Raw genomic sequence first — 20,932 nt, 5'->3', positions numbered from 1 at the left:
TTGTTACTAATCCACCGAGGGGCTACAGACTCAAAATCCGAGCCTAAGGGCCTCCCAAAAATAAACGAAATCTCCTGCCACACCAGTTTTGCCACACAACATTCAAAAAAATGGAGCCGACCGAGACGGCAGCCACACACCCACCATGTATATATCTCGACCATCTTCTTCAGCACCGTCGACGACATGGGTCATGGGGTACCCGTAACCAACAACACCGGCAAGGTCTGCAAGTGCACAGGCGTACTGCATCAAACAGATTTGATTCACGCGTGCTTCACAACCCTCACGTACGCAATCAACTCCATGTTGGTAGGGACGGATCCGGGGAGCGGAGGGGGCTCGAGCCCTGCTGCTCCTCGTCTCCAGCCTTTCCTCTTCCCTTTCCCTCCTTAATTTCTAGCTATGAAAAAGAAAAAAGAAGAGAAGAATAGGAAGAAGAAACAAAAGAGTGATAACTTTCTCATCTGGTCATCTGAATCCGTCACTATGGCAAATTAGGATGACGATGACATGTATGTCGACACATCCGCGGAGCTAGCTAGACGTAAAATAGAGACAAAAAATGTAGTTTTATAATAGTTAAGTCAAAAGAAATGTAGTTTTAATATTTACTCGTATATTTTTTTTCACGTTTTTCAAAGATATATTTTCTTTCAAGAAGCTAGGTGAGGGAAATAGTTAATGTAGTCATAGCTCATAGGCCTACGCTATGAGTTCAAAATGGAATCGAACTTTGATTTTCAGTCAGAAATTAAGCTGAGGTAGCACACCGTTAAGTCTGTGTGCCATAGGCCCATAGTTAGCAGCTAAATGCATGCGATGAGCAAGTTTCTCTCTTGTGAAATGATTATTTAAGGTGTTATATCACATGGCGCACGAAAAGAAAGCTAGAGAGCAGTGAGGAGTATACCATACCTCCACTCAGTTCTATCTGCCGTATTAGTCAACGACATGATTGCGATACACTCACTTGGCCCTTACCTTTTTCTTCTTCTTCTTTTTACGAAAACCATTTCTGCCTAAACTAAAAATATCGTAGAATATGATGATCTGGAAATGCTTTCGTGGAAGGGAAACCCCAACAATACAATTTTCATGTGCCAAATTACTAAAACACTTCAGTATATTTTTTCAGTGGTCAAAGCTTTAAATGGATTTGCATGGTGCACGCACTCTGAAACCATGTCTCATATCAGTGGGCACGTTTAAGAATAAGAGCACTAACGTCTCATCAAAGTGAAATTAATCCAGAGCAATGCAACATATACCTTTTAATTTTTCCTCTAAAAAAGTTTAGAGAAAAGTAACAAAATAGGTAGACACAGGACGGAACATGTTTTGCAGAGCTCCAGCTTTAACTTTAAAAATTTCTAAAGTTAGAGATAATTAACTCTAAAAATTTTTAAAGCTAAAGTTCTGACAAACAAACTGTTAATAGTGAGGCTGCTTCGTCATGCTGCGTGAGACAGGGTGAGATTTGAACATATTCCTTTAGTTAATTCTTACCACTTTTAGGTGAGTGGGTTTTTTTTTTCTAAGCATCGTGCCCTTTGAGTAAGTTTCCACCATGCGTGAAATGTGCTTCGCACTCGCACTCTGGTCGTCGTCTCGTGCTCCTGGCGAGATAGTGGTCAGCTCGGCCAGCTCCCCCTGTCTATATATCTTCACGCCTGAGCAGACAGCTGTGGACGCCGAGGTTGGCATTCGATCGGTCGATCGATCTGCCATGGCGTGGAGGGACAGCTACTTGGACGTGGTGTTGATCCCTCTCAGCATCCTCTTCCAAGCCGTGTACCACCTCTGGCTCTGGCGCGCCGTCCGCCGCTGCCCGCTCCGCTCCACCGTCGGCATCAACGCCGCTACCCGCCGCCTCTGGATCTTCAGCATGATGAAGGTACGTGCGTGCGTTCTTGCGCCCGTGCATGCATGCCGCGCGCCTTTAGCTAGCTTCTTGTTCACTCGTGGGCCCGTGGCCTCCCATGGCGCCGGCGAGTTCACCATGCATGCGGACTGATCCACACGTATTTGCGCGCACGTGCATGCAGGACAACGAGAAGAAGGCGGTGCTGGTGGTGCAGTCGGTGCGGAACGTGCTCATGGGCTCCACGCTGGTGGCGACGACGTCCATCCTCTTCTGCACGGGCGTCGCGGCCGTGCTGAGCAGCACCTACGCCGTGAAGAAGCCGCTCAGCGACGCCGTCTTCGGCGCGCACAGCGAGTACATGATGGCGCTCAAGTACGTCCTCCTCCTCGTCATCTTCCTCCTCGCCTTCCTCTGCCACACCACCGCCATCTTCACCCTCAACCAGGCCACCTTCCTCGTCAACGCCCTCTCGCCGGCGTCCCCGACCACTGCACTCCGCCTCCCAGCGGTCAGCAGGAACTACGTCGCCAAGGTCCTGGAGCGGGGCTTCCTGTTGAACCTCGCCGGGAACAGGCTGTTTTTCGCCGGCGCGCCCCTCCTGCTCTGGATCTTCGGCCCGGTCCTGCCGTTCCTCTGCTCCATGGCCATGCTCCCGATACTTTACAACATCGACATGGTCGAGTACGCCGAGAAAGGGAGCAGCAATGGCGAGGCCAATGGGAAGGTGGATATGGATACTGAGAGCGATCAGAGCATGGAAGCTTGATCTGAATCTGATGACGCGAGACAGACAGCAATTCAAGCAAGACGCATCAGCAAGGGATCGGAGGTGCTTTGAACCGAAGCCCATCCATATGCAACAGGTTGTTGGCAATGCATCTGGCAACTAACTGGTGGTGCTCTAGGCTCTAGCAACTGACGAGTGGTGGGTTGGTGAAGGTGTTTTTATCGCTGAGGAAACTTCGTGTCACATTGAGGATTTTAGAAGGCATGGAGGACGGCTCCAGTTGCACCATTACAGCATTGCTCAGTTGGTAGTGCGTACAAATTGTATGGCTCTGGCATATTCGGATGTTCCATCCACTCCTCCGTATTACAATAAGACGTTTTATTCTTAATTTCTTCGAGTTTATCTTTATCACGTGCTGTAGTGATCAACTTAGTAACCACGCATGTGTTACACATGCAATCAATAATATTGTAATACACGTATCTTTAAACAAAATATATTAAAGACCACACATGGAGTGTACCATTCACCATAGATCTCGCTCAAGATATGACATTTTATTGATTAAAATTAATCCAAATTAAAGAAGAGATTCATACTTAGAACTTTTTTAGTTTATATAGTCTTTGATATGTGAAGAGTTACATGTCTACATGATGTGTAACAACCTGAATTTTAGCATTTTAGAAAATAACAAAATTCGTTTTAAATTAAAACTTTTTAATTATTAAACTGGTATAAAATCAAGAAAATATATATTTGAACATGTATATACTTATACGTGTATATTCAAATATATTATTTGGCTAAGTATTCCAAAGATCACTGAATTAGTTTCTGAACTAATCCCTGCAATGAATTGATCATTTACAATTTGGTTTAATTGTTTTATGGTTCTTTGTGTGACGATTCGAATTTGAATGTCTCTCAAATTCGAATCCGTTTAAGTAACTTCGGTAACTTTCTTTTCCAAATCAATCCATGAAAATTAATCTTCCAATCCAACTCAAATCTATAATTCAATTATTCAATTGAATTATCCCCATTTAATTTTGTTCTACTTGAATTGAGTCTCTTTCCAATTCGAATCTCAATCTAGTTTCAATTCACCGACATTCAATTTACTTCAAATATTCTTGTTGAATCAATCTCAAATCCAAATACTCTTAATTGGATTAATGCCAAATCCGAATTCAAATACTCATATTTGAATTCAATCCCAAATATCTCAAATCCAGAATCATCAAATCATTGTCGATTTGATAACCGCATGCAATTCGAATTATATTCAATTCATTCCAAGTTCAATCATTCGCAATTTGAACTCAATTCGATTCGAATCAAGTTCTAAGTTCAAATCTCATATTCAAATCATCATACCAACACAATGTCCATTTCAGTTCAATCACAATTGAATCATCCATTCTGATCTAATACGATTTACTCAATTTGGATATTTAAAATTCAATTACATTCGAATTGAATCATACAAATCCAGTTCAATTCAAATACATCAATTGGTTGGTTACACAAAATATCACATATTCTCTCTCATCTCCCTCTCACTGAGCTCCCTTTCTCTCTATGTTCATCTCGGCAGCAAAGTCCACCGACCACGCCGTGCTCCCATGCCCTGCTCTCTCTTTCATCTGCACCGGCCAAACCAGCCGGCCAACACCCATACTGGCCATCACCTCCCTTTGATCTTTTCACCGAGGATGGCAAAACCAAATCATCATCCTCTCTTCTCATGGTCCACCTGCAAACTCCCCCACACATGCATACATACACACCAGAGTACACACACAAGCCTCACAACCACGACACAGCACCACCAACGCCGGCCTTCTCCTCCTCCCCACCAGCACACCACCGAGCATGCATCACACATACAAACACAACAAACACACATCAGTTGTAGCACCAGCTTCGTTCTGCTCTTCTTCGCGCCACCAGCAGCAACAGCTCAACTGTCCAGAGCGTTACACCATCCCGTGCCACCGCGCGCGCCGTCGTTCAGCCGCATGCTCCTCCGCGTCGCCCGCGTGTCGTCCCTGCAGCTGCCGGTGAGCTCGAAGCCTCCACCCCGGCCGTCATCTCCTTCCTTCGATGCCCCTCCGTCTTCCTTCACGCCGAGCCGTGCCGTCCCGCTGATGGCTCACGTCACCGTCTGCGCACCATCCGTCACAGTGAGTCTCTCCCTCCCTCCTTTCCCCACTCCACTCTCCCTGGCATGCCATACATCCCCTGGCTGACCACCTCACTACTCCGGTCGCGCACACCGCGTTGCGCCACCACCCGACCGCCTCTTGCATCGCACGCGCCGCCTCGTGTCGTTGGTCTACGCAGTCGCACTGCCCAACCCACCGGCCCACCGCCCGTGTGCACACCGTGCACCGAGCAGGCGCGCCGTCCACGCTCCATGTTCCATCGCGCCGTGTGCTCGCGTCGTCCACCCCTGTAGCACCGCCCGCGAGCCTCGCCGATGAGTCCCCTTCTCTCCGACGTGTCTCCTCCCTTCCAGCTCCTCCCTCCCTCCGGACTCCTCTCTCTCCGAGCTCCACACACACGCCATGAGCCACCCGGCCAGCCTTATCTTTAGCCCGACCTTATCCATCCACCCCCTCACTGCCAGGTGGGCCCCGGGCCGGTCCACAAACCTGGGTCCATGGTGGACCACACCCCCGAGTCCCCCTGGTCCACAAGTCCACCGAGCCGCAGACTGTGTCCACGAAATTTAGTCCACGACGCACCCTCCTCACGAATCCCCTCCGGTTCACAAGTCCCGTGGACTGAATCCGCAGCACAGTGCTCCTTTTCTATTTTCAGGATTTCATTTCCAGCAAAACTTCTGATGGCCATAACTCCTCCGTTTCAACTTAGATATCGATGATTCTTTCGCCGATATTCCTCTAAAATTATAATCTTCATCCCTGTCAAGTCTTATAAATTTTGGAATTTGTTTATTTTCTCGTTAGATATTTATTTTCGTGCCGCAACATTTAAGCCAATAATTAGTTTCGCCTTTTGATAAATAAAGTCGAGTTAGATAATTCGATAATTATGTTTAGGTTATAATCGTAGTATAGTCACCTATGATAACCTAGCTTAAATTAATCCTTTTGTTAATTAGAATAAACTCAAGATTGTTTTTATTTTAGTTGGAGTATATCGCTATTTCATGCTTTAAGCTATAGGATTAATCCAAGTATACTTAATGTAATAAGTTAAACAGTGTATAAATAAATAAATACTAGTCATTAGAATATGATAGAATAATTTAAACGCTAATAATTAATTAATTGAATAACCTTTTGATAATTAATTAATTAGATTCAAAGAATAGATTAGCGTAATTAATTAATTACATGTATGTTTTTAACATAACTATAGTATATAGCTAAATTAGTATGAAAATTAAACAACACTTGGTAATTAAGATTAATTACTAAATAACCATATTTAGTGCTATAGATTAGAATATTTAATCTCCACACTTAAGCACGTATAATTGCCTAGAGTTATACTTATGTAAATATGTATACCTGCTCACATACATATAGACGTAAGTATCGCACATATGTTTATGTCGGTACACATGCACTCACTTACACATAGAAACCCTAATTGTCGTCTTTCAGCAGTTAAACTAATAAACGCTCACCCAGTTGATCGTGCTTGTTTAGGTTTTTTCTTAGGTTAATAAAACAACTAATTTAGCAGCTTAACCTAGCTTCGCTAGATGGTCCCACTATTCTCTATGTATTAGTTTCACGTTGCTTAGAGTTGCCAATCGTCTTCCGCTAGGTTTAGCTTTTGTCGTTTTCCCTCAATCGTTCTTCTTCCGCTTCGGTATTTCTTGGTTTTATTCTGGTGTTCATTTGCTTAGTCATTGTGCGTTTTTTCGTCGTTAATCTGCGTAGGCTCAAAGTCAAGTTTTTAAGCTAGGACGCGAGGAAGGAACTGAAGGTGAGGCACGCTGGCGCTAGGCAAGCAGAGGAGGGGAGGGGAGAATCGGCCGGTGGCGAGAAATTGACGGCGGCACGCATTGGAAGGCTCGCCGGAGAAGCGTTCCGGCCGGGGCTCCACGAAGACGAATGCATGCCGACCTACTACGCGCTACGACGGACTCGGCTGGGCACCCGCCGACAGCAGCCGGTGGCGAGAACGGTTCTAAATCACGGCTAGAGAGGAGACATCGGCGCGGCGCAACTGGACAACACCTCCCCTGCACTTGGAGGTGCCAACCTGTAAGAAAAAAGGGGCCACTAGACCCCTCAGCGACACGACGAGATGGCCGGCGACAACACAGGGCAAGGACACGCCAGCGGCGACAGCTACACGGCAACGGAGAGCAGAGCTCATGGCGGCACGCGGCATCTAGCTAAGAGAGAGCACGGGGACGCCTACACGCTATCTAGGAGGGGGTGCTAGGGTCCTGGGGTGCTCACCATGCTCAAGAACGATGAGAAGCGGGACGGCGGTCGGCGATTCGTCGAAGAGGTGGTGGCGACGCTGCTCGATTATTGGTGCGGACGGGCTCCCGTTGGGCTTCCGGTGAACTGGCAATGGCACAGAGGCAGTGGCAAGGTCCTGAGGCTCCTCGACAGCACGTGGTTGGAGAATTGGCGGCGGCGAGTTGCGGTGGCGTGTAATGGCGACGACGGTGGTGTAATAGGGGGAAAAGGGGAGAAGAGAAACCAGGGCTGCACTATTTATAGCGGGAAAGGGAGCACAGGGAGGTGGTGCATGCGTGTCATTGGCGGGTAGCGCGGCGGTGAGGTGGCGGAGCGGCGCCCACCATTTTTCCCGCGACATGGGCGCTCTGCGCCGTCCACGCATGGGCGGGGCGCGAAAGTCGTGCGGCATCAGGCCCTCGGGCTGTGGGAGAGAGAGCGTAGAGGGAGAGAAAGAGCAGGAGAGCGTTGCGGTATGGGAGATGGAGATCAAGTGGCTCGCCGGCCGTCGCGGTGGTGAGAGCTAGTGAGGCGCGGCGACGCGCTGGAGGAGGAAGGGGAGAGCACGATGGGGAATCCGCTGGATGCGCGACACCTGGACGGCGCAGCGAGGGCGGGGCGCGGACGAGTGCTGGCACACGCGTGAGCACGCGGCTGGGTCGGTAGCGCGGTGGCGTGGCCGAGCGCTGGCGCGCTCATGGGCGAGATGGTCCGGCAGCGCAGGAGAAGAGGGAGAAAAGGGAGAAGGAAAGGGGCTGGCTCGGTGGGTAGAACAGAGAGGGAAAAACAGAGATTCGGCCCAGGGAGAAGGAAAAAGGTAAAATGGTTGTTGGATTTAAATTCAAATGAGAGATTTGAATTTGAATTTGACTTTAGATTAGGATCAATTTAAATGGAAATATTTGAATTATGAGATAGAGGTAAAGCTCCGAGATTTGGGAATATGATTTGAATAAAAAAGGATTTAAATTCGATTCGGATCTGAGTGGAAAAGAATCTAAGAAAAGATTTGAATTGAGAGATATTCAATTCAAATCACCACTCAAAGAAGAACAAAAGCTATAAAACAATTGTGTATAAATCAACTTAAGGCTAGAATTACCTAAAAATAAACTTGACGTATTTTGGAATACTTAACCAATTAACACTATTACATATATATATATATATTCACATACCTATTTTTTTAGCCTTAGTTAGCTTAATAAATCCTAAAAAGTTTTAATTTGGAGTGAATTTTGTAATTAATTAGCATGCTCAAACTCAGGATATTACAGTGATCTTCGAGCTCTTGGTGATGACGAGGATGATCCACTACTTCCCTTGACCACACCTTCTTCAGAGCTGGCTCCTGCTTCTTCTACTCTAACAGAGGGTCCTGCAGCCTCTACTTCCACTTCAGCTACTCTCGAGCCTACACTAGTTGTGTTTGAGGGGGAGATTCTCTCAAGAAGTGAGGTCCATCAACACATTCAGCGGCGACACTCTCCATATATGATAATCGATGACATCAATGAGAGGGTAATGAGATCCAAATATATTTCTCATGCTTATTTTACTAATTCTGCATTCGTTGCTTCCTTTGAGCCTCATGATGTTGGAAATGCTTTATCTGATTTAAATTGAATCAATGCTATGCATGAAGAGTTTGAAATTTTTGAGAGAAATTAAGTTTGAATCCTTGTAGAGTCACCCCATAATGTTCACATTATAGGCACAAAATAGTTTTTCAAAAACAAATAGTGGGAGGATGGGTCTGTAGTGAGGAATAAGGCTAGACTAGTAGCTCAAGATTTCACTCAAATTGAGAGAATAGATTTTGAAAAGACCTTTGCATTGTTAGCTAGGCTAGAAGCCATTAAAATCCTCCTAGCATTTGCGGCATCTTAGGGTTTCAAGCTGTATCAGATGGATGTCAAGAGTGCTATATCAAGTAACCCATAGGCTTTGAGCACCCTAAGTACGCTCACAGAGTATATAAGTTTCAGAAAATTTTGTATGGATTTAAGCAAGCAACTAAGGTTTGATATGATAGGCTTAGATATTTCTAGTTAGAGCATATGTACGTCATGAGGTCAGTTGATAAAACTTTATTCACTCTTAAGCATGGTAAATATTTCTTATTTGTTCAAATTTACGTGAATGATATCATTTTTTTTGACTCTTCTCATGCAATTGTGACTAAGTTTGTAGAAATTATGAGCAGAGAGTTTAAGATGTTGATAATAGGTAAGCTCAACTTCTTCCTTAGACTTCAAATCAAGCAATGCAAGTAGAGGGTACATTCGTCCAACAGACAAAGTACACTTAGGAGCTACTGAAGAAGTTTAACATGAGCGATATGAAGCTCTTGACGACACCGATGGCTATCTCGTATGTGCTTGATTCGGATGAAGATGGCGAAACGGTGGACTAGCGGGAGTTCAGGAGCATAATTGACTCCCTCCTGTACCTGATGGTGACAAGACTGGACATTCACTTTGTCATCTGCCTCTGCGCGTGCTTTCATGCTTCACTGAGGAAGTCTCACCGTCAAGTGTGCAACGTATTGAGGTACTTCAAGCACATTCTGAGTATGTACTTTGGTTTTCTATTGTATTTTTGCTTTCTCTTCGAGGTTTTTCCGATGCGGATTTTGCTAGTTGTAGAATTGATAGGAAAAGTATCTCTAGTACTTGTTATTTCTTAGTTACTTTTTTTGTGTGTTAGTCTTCTCGCAAACGTTCTAACGTTGCGCAATCTGCTGATGAAACTAAATATGTAGTTGCTGCTAGCTGTTACTTATATATTTTATAGATAGTTGCTATATCTCTCCTACTTAAAAAAGAAATAAGGCGTGATCCGTCCGCGTGGAATATTCCTCTGCCTCCCCTCGTGATTCCTCTGCCGAGCGTCAACTCCGGTCGAAGTTCTTGATGGCCCTGCCATCGATCCCTGATTCCCCGCCCGTTGCTACGCTCCCGAAATCGCCGCTCCCCGCGCGACCGCCGCAACCCGCTCCCGAAATCGCCGCTCCTGCCCCGGCTCCCGAAATCGCCGCTCCCCGCGCGACCGCCGCACCCCGCTCCCGAAATCACCGCTCCTGCCCCGGCTCCCGAAATCGCCGCTCCATCCCCATTCTCATCGCCTCCCGGCCCATCCTTATCCGCCGCACCGGATTCTCCGCTTCCCGCCCACAGCCTTCTCCGCGCCCCTACCCCCTCCCAGGGCGAACCGTCTTGGGCGCATGGATATTTCCCTGCCGCCGCCACCGCCAAAACAACCGCAGCCCCCTATAAGTACCTCCGCGTCGAGGGCAGCACCACGGCGGCATTTTTTTGGGGTTCGATTGGAAGGCTCGCGAGGTGAGTAGAACTAGAACTGTCATGTGGTCTCGATCGATTACCGGTGTTTTTCTTAGCTTTCTTACTTCTAGAATTTCTATTCTCAAAGATGCCAACAATTTTCAGGCTCAGCACCGCCAGAAAACCCTTTCTCCCCGATAGCTGGTGCTCCCTTTCTCCCCGACGGAGCACACGCACCGCCAGTCCTTCCAGGTCCTGCTCAGGTGAGCTCGCCATCCTCTCTTGTTGGCAATCCTCGTTTTGATTTTCGCGTAGCAGGTTTCTTGGAACAGATCGATTTGATCCGTGAAATGGGTACTTAGCACCGGTCCTGGATGTTTCATTTCTTTTTTGCATTCTGTTCTTGCAGGGAGCAATTCACAACTATGTGCTCATGTATGTAACAGCATGTTGTCACTTGATTGATTCGATTATACTTTTGATGTACTGGAAATTTGATTTTAAGATGAAAATTTTATACTCATGAGTAACATGAATATTCATCCTGACCAAACTTATAGATGGCAAATTTGCGTATCAGTCCTAGATGTTTCATTTCTTTTTATTTAGTAGTTCTAAATTCGTGACATTTATCCAAAATTTCTTGGATCAATCCAATATGGCGGTGCTGAGACTTGCATTGGGTAGCTTTACTTAGTTTTTGCATTAGGTAGCTTTACTTAGTTTTTGCAGATACATGATTATTTTAGCCCATGTGTGGAGATTGTGAGTTTTTATTCATTGTGTAAGTGGTGCTCGGAGGTAAAGCCCGGTAGAAATTTTCACAGCTCACGACTCACATGGTTTCCACCTGTGTAGTTCTGAATGGGATTTGATTGAGTAAACAAAAAACAACACGTGAATGGGTTTTGATTGAATAAACATGTGCAGGTGTGCTGGTGTGGTATATAAATTTACATGTTCTTAAACATTTATACTGCCGTTGCTGGTGAGCTCCTGCAGATCCCTGTCTCTGTTTGGTCGGTTCCGATGTTCTTGGGGTGGGATTTGTGTGGCTGCATACTCCGGCTGATAAATTTACATGATTATTTTAGCTTTATATGTGCAGGTGTGGTTTGTAAATTTACATGTTCTTAAACAATTAAAAATTTACATGTTCTTAAACTTTAGAGGTGATTGAATATGCAGCATGTACAGGTGTGGCTTAGTTTTGCCACTTCCACTCATGATTATTTTAGCTTGCCATTGCCCTAATATTTTTCACTATTTAATTGTCCCCTCATATTTCTAACCTTTTGTTTATGTTTTGTCAGTTGAAAACAAAGGGTGCCTCCCTGCTAAAGGATTACTGTACCAATTTAATTAAAGGAGTTTGCCGACACCAAACATGATCCTTTGTGGCTTGTGATAAGGTCAGTGTTAATGTTCTTGAATTTCTGGGGACACCAAACATGATCCTTTGTGGCTTGTGATAAGGTCAGTGTTAATGTTCTTGAATTTCCGGGGAGCCATAGTGACTTAGTTGAGAATGCTTCTTAGTTGAGAATGGTTTCATTTTGAAAAACATGTGTTCTGTTGTCTATTTTTCATGCACTTGCACCACATAACCTATTCTCATCCTTAATAGAATAAAATCCAAGAACACAAAACCGTTCCACAGTCTATGCAGCGGTTAATTGACTAATTTCTTAGCCATTACTATTCAATACACTTCCTGTTAGGACTTAGGAAAGTGCTAATGGCTCAGCTCTTCTAAAGTTCTACCCAAAACTTTGCTGAGTTTTATGCACATACAGTTTGTCCCCTCCCATCATATTTCCCTATGGTGTCTAGGGTTAGTGAAGTAGTGTACAGAGTATTTTTTTTCCACAAAGAACTGTGCCAGAAGCAGTTGGCCCTATCTCGCCTACCCTAATCCTAGACTTTTTCTTAGCCATTACTATTCAATACACTTCCTGTTAGGACTTATTGAATAAACATGTGCAGGTGTGCTGGTGTGGGTTTTTATTGAATAAACATGTCTAAGAGGATCATTAGATTTAATCAGTGTCTCTGATTTAAATAATTCCTTTAGCCAGACAATCCGATAGAAGTGCTCCAAAGCAAAATTCTTGGAAGATTTTGTGCTGAATCCCCATTTTTGTCTGATTTTTTGTTACTGTTCATGTTCTTCATGCAGGTATTCGGTAGCATTTTGAGCTGTTGTTGCAGGTCTGTCGTTTTTGAGCTGTCATTTCCTGGTGAGTGGTGATTTGTTCCTTCCATTGAAGCATGCACTTTAGTTATCATGTATTTAACATTTTTCTGCAACATTTTTCTGCTGCATATTTAAGTTATCCTATGATTTAGGATGATGGTATACCTTTCACTATTTGATTATCAGTGCATGTTTGGTCTCGGTTGTGTGAATGCTCTAAAATGCTTGATACCATTTTGTTTTGTGGCATGCTTAGATATCATGTTCATGTACCCTTCAATTCGTGGCATGTAATGAGACTATCATCCAATCTTAGCACCCTAAAGAAAAGAGATATATTGTCTGACTTGTGTCCATAATCTTGTCTCACTTTCGTTAACCACCGCCTTGTACTGCTAGCTCAATGGAGTCAACTAATGTTACTCGAAAGAGAACATATGCAGACTTTTCCTACCGCCAAGTAGTTTCTAGGTGAGTACAATTTCACCTGTCAAATCAAAATTAAAATGAATCGTAAAGACGTAAAGCTAAAATATGTTCTTTTAATACAGATTCAAATTATTCGATGACATTGAATATTTGGACTTGGAGAGATTATGGAGTGTCGTCGTTAGGGTAGATGTCAAGTTCCCGGTCTCTCGTCATCGTGATAGCCAACACTTTATTCTCATGGATATCAATGTAAGTCACTTGTATGATGGATAGATATAACAATTGTGTTATACGAAATCTTATCACAACCTAACTTTGTCGATTATTAAATTTTAAGGGGTCCAAGATAGAAGCAATTGCATCAAACAGCAACGTTGAGAGATTCAACACTTTACTCGCAGAAGGGTGTGTTTATACCTTGCATGAAGTAAGATTCGATCCTAACTGGGAGGAGGCAGTGCAGTTTCGGAACATTGGGCATCAGTATGAGTGTGTCTTGAACGACCGCACTAGGGTTGAATCGTATACCATGCCTATTCAATTTCCACTCTATCCGAAGCATCTCACGCCAATCCATGAAGTGTACCGACGTCCTAACAAGACGTTTGTTGGTACGAATTAAGTGTGAAATATTTCCTTTTGTCTGTTATATAGAGAGAAGCATGACTGTTCATTTAATAAACTGATAAATCGTACAGATATAGCCGGAGTTGTTGTGCACTGGTGTAAACTTGAGCACGTTGGTCATAGTAAACCCTATAGAGAGGTCATACTCATGGACACAAGGTACACAAGTTATTATGCAGTTAACTCAAGCTTTATATAATAGAGATAATAATTTCATGCAAAACATCATATTTTTTTTCTTAAAATTGTAGGTTCAACCTCATAGTTGTTGGAATTTGGAGTGAGCTTTTAGAGCGGTATGCGATAAGCTTGCAATCTGCAGGAAATAATAATCATGTTATTCTTGGGACCATGCTAAAATTGAATAAAAGACACAGTGAGTGTTTCCTCACATTTCTTTTTAAAGATAAAGAATATTGACATAGTTTCTACATATATAACGTCGTAGTAACTAAGAAAATGCAATACATGACAGGGTGTCTGGAGACTTCAGATCACACGAGTTTTGCATTCAATCCAACTAATCTTCAAACACGTCAACTGCATGGTGAGTAGTTCCAGAACCATCCATAAAATTTTGTACAACTCAAAGTACTTAAAGGGTAATTATGCTAAACCAAATAGTTGGATTAATTGAAACATCCCTGATTGGATAATGCATCCTTCGAGCGGTGGTGCGTCACGGGCAAGAGAGACCTCAGATTCGTGAATAGATTTGTTGAAAAAAGGTGGGCGTACCTCGCAACAGTGGTGTGACCTATGTTGGATACTTATGGATTCAAGTTCACCTTGAAGGATAATTTTGTAACAGATAATGCTAAATTATGATTGGTTTGTAGTTTTAGATCAGACATAACGGTAATAATGCTTGGTTTGTAGTCACCGTAACTTGTATATTCTTTAAGCAAGAGCACCGCTGTTTTTTCATAAGTAAGCAAAGAAATTATGAGAATATTTGGTGCTGTGCTATACCATGAGCATGTGGTCTAGGCACGCGTGGCAGGAGCGATGCATGTATGCAGAGACCATTTTTGTACATGCATTTATCGTTTGGTCTCCTTACTTTCTGGGTGGTGTGTTTTGATTGTTTGCCTGTTATTATTGAAGGGAATTGAAATGTATGGGCTGAAAAACTGAGTTGAAGTTGCATGAGCATGTGGTCTACGGCATGCTCCAATTCTGGCTGTCGATCATGGCAATTCTGCAAATTTTTGTTTAACAAATTATGCAAATTTTAGTTTAACGAGGGATCAAGTTATGTATATATCATCTAGGTAATCCCACTGTGTATTATATCATCTACTAGGTAATCCCAGTGTGTATTATACATATTTTTATGTATCCATCTCTCATGAAACTTCAGCATCGAATTCACACCCTGAAAACCCATATATATGATTGTCCTCGTTTCCTTTCGCCTAAGCTGAACAAGGTTATATATAAGCTGGCTGTACGAATCTCGCAAAGCAATTAAGCAGATCAGTTGTACAACAAATATAGGACTGCTTATTTTCGAAAGAATAGAAGCCCAGTGAAATGGTGAAAACAGACTTTATTCATTCACTAGAGGAGCGACTCTCTTGCAACAGAGTAATGTATTCGACTCTCTTGCAACAGAGTAATGTATTGATTACTGAATGCACTTGATCTTGAAATATCATCTACTCCTTGACTGCACCATGAAATGCATTTTCATACTTCCAATGAAACACATACCAACCACAAATAACGCTAGGACTTCCATCGCTCACCTTGACTAATTTAAATAGGAGAGATATTAATCTAACTAGCGGAGATGTCCGGGTGTTGCACACCGTTCGAAGAAATATCCAACACCACCAACACAGGTATTGCAAAACAACTTATGTCTACTTCAAGTGCATATGTATCGTTTGATACTTCGCAACTAAATACATGTTGTGCCTTTATAGGTACTGCTAACAATATCAATGTTGGTGGACCAATCTCAACCATTTCACAGGCGGCCCTCACAGATCCTAAAGAACGTAAAAGGCAACGGGAGCGGGAACGGTATGCGCAGAAAAAAGATGAAATACTAAAGAAGCAACGTGAAGCATACCATCGAAAGAAAGCTGAAACCGCCCTTATAAATGCCCAACAACATCAAAGTGCTACAACAAATACCTCTATCCATTTGCCAGGTACTTCAAAAAGTAATCAACGATCATTATTGGTATACAAGATGTACTTATTAGTTAAAGCAACTAAATACATGTTGTATTTTCTTAGTTGACCCTAACATTATCAACAAAGAAAATGTGGCTCCTACAAATTGGCAACAAGTTTGTACCTCGTATAAGGGCCAAGAAAACATTGTCGACAGTGTGAAGACAACAAATACCAACTTTGGTCAATTGCCAGGTACCGTGAATATTTATATGCCAATGTTATAAATTTCAGCATACTATTTGGTTCATTGTTGACTGCATGAATATTAGAAGAGGGGCACGTTGTAGGTGACTTCACACGTACATCTGGAGTAGTAGGTGGACACAAAAGCATCATTGGCGTCACTACGACTCCAAACTACCATATTTCAGGTACATATGACCTATTTTTGCATGCTACTATATTAAAATTGTTGTCATTCGTTTGATGGTAATGTGTAGTGTGTAAGCATCCCGCAATTGTGATGCACACAGATGCACATTATTACATTCCTGATGTTGCCACCTGTTCCTATTCCTCGCATCGCAGAGCAACATAGTACCATGTCAGAAGAGCAAATACCACTACAATGTACCCCTGATTCTATCCAGACCGTGACCATTGATGACTGTGCCACCCATACTCCACCTGCTAATAATTCACAGATGGGAGAGTTAATAAACAAGCAAGTTGAAGCTAAACGAGTGAGGGATTGTGCGCGATACGCAAATATGACACCTGAACATAGGCGAGCAAGACTTGATCGTCAAAAGCTGTCCTATGCAGTGCGACGCAACACCCTTAGTGAGAAGCAGATTGAAGCAAGTCGCGAACGTCGAAGGGTGCATAATATGACACCCGAAGACAAGCAGGCAAAGAGAGATCGCGATAAAGCATGGAAAGAGTTGCGTTGCAACACTCTAAGCCAGGATTCCATCGCCATGCAGAACCCAGTGTATGTCCCTAAGGTTGTGCCACTCGCTGTGGATGCATCCGGTCCACATGGATCCACAGTCACACGTGATTGGTCGATTCCTGCGGTCAAAGGTACCCCTATTTACATCCAGTCAGCATGTGAGCAGATGCCGGACATGGAGATCCCCGATATGACTGCCAGTCAAATATCATGTAGACAACGTGTAATACCTGGAGAAAGGCAAGCATTGCTAGCCCGTCGTAACGAGCACTTTGCAACAAGGCGTGACAAGAAACAGACTGCCTTGATAGAAGAAAGTCCAGCTGAGAGTGCGGAAGACGTCAAAGGTTTAGAACCTCCAACACAATCAGTTGTCATTAACAATGGTAATGTTCTTACATGTGTTGTTCTTTCCTTGCAATCCAATACAATATAGGTACTGATGTACGGTACTTGTTTTGTATTGATAGAAAATACCCCTCCGGCCCCTCAAACTGACAACACTACCACGCCTCCAACACAGCCACCAGTTAACGATGATGGTAATTTCATTGATTGTATTAATTTTATATTTCAAATGAAATCAGGACCCTCATAAAAAATTTATTACCGTGACAGGTGATGATGATGGCGTCATATTCGAGGAGGACTCCGAACATGAGGAGGGCTACATGTTCGGTGGTCAAGGTACTTTTGACATTTTTTTCGCCTTCTGTCCATATCTTGTATAGCCTTATCTAACTACTTGATGCTAAAAATATCTTCAGACCGAGACACCGATGAGGATGTCGAATTCAATCAAGCTAACAACGCCTCTGCTTCTATCTCTAGCGTACTCGATCTGTACGACCACGTGTATAGCAATATACCTCCAGCCACGCACATGCTGAAGCCTGGTGAAAACTGCCAATATTGCAATGCGAAGAAGTTCGAGCATGAGACAAAGGGTTTTTGCTGCCGTAATGGAAATATTAAACTATCCACCCCAGATACGCCATCCGAGCTCATGAGACTCTGGTCGAGTTCAGACACTGATGCTAGGCACTTTCGTGACAACATTAGGTTTTTCAACGGTCATTTCTCATTCACCTCGCTCTACTGTCACCTTGACAGTGAGACCACTGACATGAGAAAACATGGTATTTATACGTTTCGTGCCCACGGCCAAATGTACCACAACATACGGTCGTTCGGTACAGATGGTTCAGAACCAAAGCACCTGGAGCTTTACTTCTACGATGATGATCCCAATCTAGAGCTTCGGTTTCGTCGCTGTCGCAAAGAGCTGTACCAGCAAGACAATGATGTCATCAGAAAGTTGGTTGATATACTACGTGGCAACCCGTACTCTGAACAACTCCGGAGTATGGGACAGGTTGAGGACCTTGATGACTATTGTGTGACACTGAACCTTGACCATAGGTTGGACCAGAGAACATATAACGTGCCGGCCACTTCAGAGGTTGCTGCTGTTTGGGTTGAGGGGAGCGACCGCCGAAGGCAGTTTGAGAATAGCGTTATCCTACAAGGGAAGAACAGAGAAGTATATGGCATCCGGTCATATCATGGATGCTACGATGCACTGTCATACCCTCTCTTCTTCCCTAGAGGCAAACTTGGCTGGCATACCGACATCCCAAAGGTCGGTGTGTCCATCGATCAGGTGAACGCGGCTCGTGCTGCTCGTAAGGCTCGTGGTAATAATGATGAGGACCCAGGTTAGTATTCTCAAAAGATGGCGTTTGCACCGCCAATTTGTGGCACTGTACTCTCTTATTTACAACACTAGCCTCTAACGCCATATGCTATGTGCAGATTCTGGTGGCAGGCTATGCGTGTCCGTGCGGGATTACTACTGCTACAAATTCCAGATTCGGCCAGAGATATTCAACCCAATGTTGTTTGGCAAGCGTCTTTTTCAGCAATTCGTGGTCGACACATACATCAAGATCGAGAGCTCGCAGCTGGACTACATATGGGCTCATCAAAAGGAGTTAAGGGCGGACCTGTACCAAGGCTTGGTGGACAGCTTGCATGCCAATGAGGGAAGAGCGGACGCTGTTGGAAAACGGACTGTATTGGCTACATCATTTATTGGAGGACCTCGAGACAAGAGGCGTCGGTACATGGATGCTATGGCTTTAGTGCGGAAGTACGGGAAGCCAGATGTCTTCCTTACAATGACATGCAATCCAAACTGGGATGAGATCACGCGCGAACTCTACCCTAGCCAGATACCCCAGGATCGTCCTGATCTCATTGTGCGTGTTTTCAGGGCGAAGCTAGAGGAACTAAAAAGGCAGTTGCTTCAAAAGGACATTCTTGGCAAGGTGAGGGCCTATGTCTATGTGGTGGAGTTCCAGAAGAGGGGCCTACCACATGCCCACTTCCTACTCATCATGCAGGGGCGGTACAAGCTTACGTGTCCCGAGCAGTATGATTGTCTCATCTCAGCCGAGCTCCCGGACAAGCATAAGTACCCAGAGCTATACAAGATGGTCGTCAAGCATATGATGCATGGCCCTTGCGGTGTGTTGAATCGCGATTGCCCGTGCACGAAGGACCGCCCGTCATGCAAGAATCATTATCCACGGCCTTTCAACGCGACTACCTTACAAGGCAAGGACTCCTACCCGGTGTATAGGAGACGTGATGATGGCCGGCATGCAATGGTTCGCAAACACGAGCTAGACAATTGGTGGGTCGTCCCATATAACCCTTACCTCCTGCGGCTGTTCAACTGTCACATCAATGTTGAGGCATGCTCGAGCATAAAGGCCGTTAAATACCTATTCAAGTACATATACAAGGGCCATGACCGGGCCTCTGTGACTGTGAGCGAGGCTGACAAGGCAGACAGCAACGACAACATAGATGAGATTAGGCAGTATAGAGACGCGAGGTGGGTGACCCCTCCGGAAGCCTTGTGGAGGATATACGGCTTTGAATTGAGCAAGAACTTTCCACCTGTGATGCAGCTGCAACTTCATCTCCCAAACATGCACATGGTTTCGTTTCAAGAGGGCCAAGATATCCGACAAGTGGTAAACCGTGAAGGTGCTGATAAGTCAATGCTGTCAGAGTACTTCGAGACGAATAGATTACATGAGCATGCTCGAGGTATCTTGTACCGGGATTTCCCCGAGTGGTATACTTGGCAAAAAGGCAAGAAAAAGAAATTCTGGCAAAGAAGGGTACGAGAAACAGGTGGACAGGTTGGTAGAATCGTATCAGCTCATCCGGCGGAGGGGGAACGCTACTATCTCCGGGTTCTCCTAAACCACGTGTCTGGTGCCACATCCTACGATGACCTAAGGATGGTTGACGGCGTGATCCTACCGACCTTTCGTGAAGCTGCAGAGAGAAGGGGCCTGATCGAAGTAGACAACACACTGGATGAGTGCCTTACGGAAGCCGAGTTATTCCAGATGCCACCATCGCTCCGAAGGCTCTTTGCAACAATATTGGTATTCTGTGAGCCCAGCGACGTGCAAGGACTCTGGCAAAAGCACCTGGAGGCAATGTCGGAGGACTATCGCCGTAATAATATATGCATAGTCACTGTAGAACAAATGGTTTTGATAGATATCAGGAATATGCTACAGTCAATGGGGAAGGACATAAGGTCGTTCCCTCTTCCTGAGATCGATGAGGCACATGATACGGCCAGCGGTGTGCCTAGAGAGATCTTCGAGGAGTCCACCATCGAGCTCAACGTTGAGGACGCAACTCTGTCAGACTCCCTCAACACTGAGCAAAGGGCTGCCTACGATGAGATTCTATCAGCTGTTGATAGCGACGAGGGCAGCGTGTTCTTTGTGGATGGACCTGGAGGCACCGGGAAGACTTTTTTGTACAAGGCGTTGCTCGCAACGATACGCGGGCAGAATAAGATTGCTGTGGCAACAGCTACGTCCGGTGTTGCAGCTTCCATATTGCCTGGAGGAAGAACTGCGCACTCGCGCTTCAAGATACCGCTGAGTATTGACGATGGTGCATTTTGTAGCTTCACGAAACAGAGTGGGATTGCCAAGCTTCTGCGGACTGCATCACTCATTATTTGGGATGAAGCCTCCATGACTAAGAGACAGGCAGTGGAGGCGCTGGACAACAGCATGCGTGACATAATGAGTCGACCAGAACTGCCGTTCGGTGGGAAGACGGTTGTGTTTGGTGGAGATTTCAGGCAGGTGCTTCCTGTTGTCCGAAAGGGGTCAAGGGCTCAGATAATTGATGCGTCATTACGTAGGTCA

The 20,932-nt window shown here is 44.6% G+C and overlaps 3 protein-coding genes across 3 annotated transcripts; all 3 read left to right on the top strand.

The window, feature by feature from the left end:
- Nucleotides 1-1,706: 1,706 nt before the first annotated feature.
- On the top strand, nt 1,707-3,003 carry LOC133899474 (uncharacterized). Its single transcript, XM_062340457.1, has 2 exons — nt 1,707-1,897; nt 2,049-3,003. The coding sequence occupies exons 1-2, from the start codon at nt 1,730-1,732 to the stop codon at nt 2,631-2,633; spliced, it is 753 nt and encodes a 250-aa protein (XP_062196441.1). The 5' UTR covers nt 1,707-1,729; the 3' UTR covers nt 2,634-3,003.
- Nucleotides 3,004-12,739: 9,736 nt separating this feature from the next.
- On the top strand, nt 12,740-14,014 carry LOC133898650 (uncharacterized). The gene is made up of 5 exons (XM_062339330.1): nt 12,740-13,006; nt 13,087-13,216; nt 13,305-13,578; nt 13,666-13,753; nt 13,846-14,014. Exons 1-5 carry the CDS (start codon nt 12,939-12,941, stop codon nt 14,012-14,014), a joined length of 729 nt encoding a protein of 242 aa, XP_062195314.1. The 5' UTR covers nt 12,740-12,938.
- Nucleotides 14,015-16,257: 2,243 nt separating this feature from the next.
- On the top strand, nt 16,258-20,913 carry LOC133898649 (uncharacterized). Its single transcript, XM_062339329.1, has 6 exons — nt 16,258-17,065; nt 17,150-17,221; nt 17,298-17,366; nt 17,447-18,397; nt 18,495-20,842; nt 20,899-20,913. The coding sequence occupies exons 1-6, from the start codon at nt 16,258-16,260 to the stop codon at nt 20,911-20,913; spliced, it is 4,263 nt and encodes a 1,420-aa protein (XP_062195313.1).
- Nucleotides 20,914-20,932: the final 19 nt, after the last annotated feature.

Source organism: Phragmites australis, chromosome 18 (genome assembly GCF_958298935.1).
Source record: "Phragmites australis chromosome 18, lpPhrAust1.1, whole genome shotgun sequence".
NCBI classification, from domain to species: Eukaryota; Viridiplantae; Streptophyta; class Magnoliopsida; order Poales; family Poaceae; genus Phragmites; species Phragmites australis.
The sequence above is the reverse complement of the archived record's forward strand: the minus strand, read 5'-3'. Positions and strand labels throughout refer to the sequence as shown.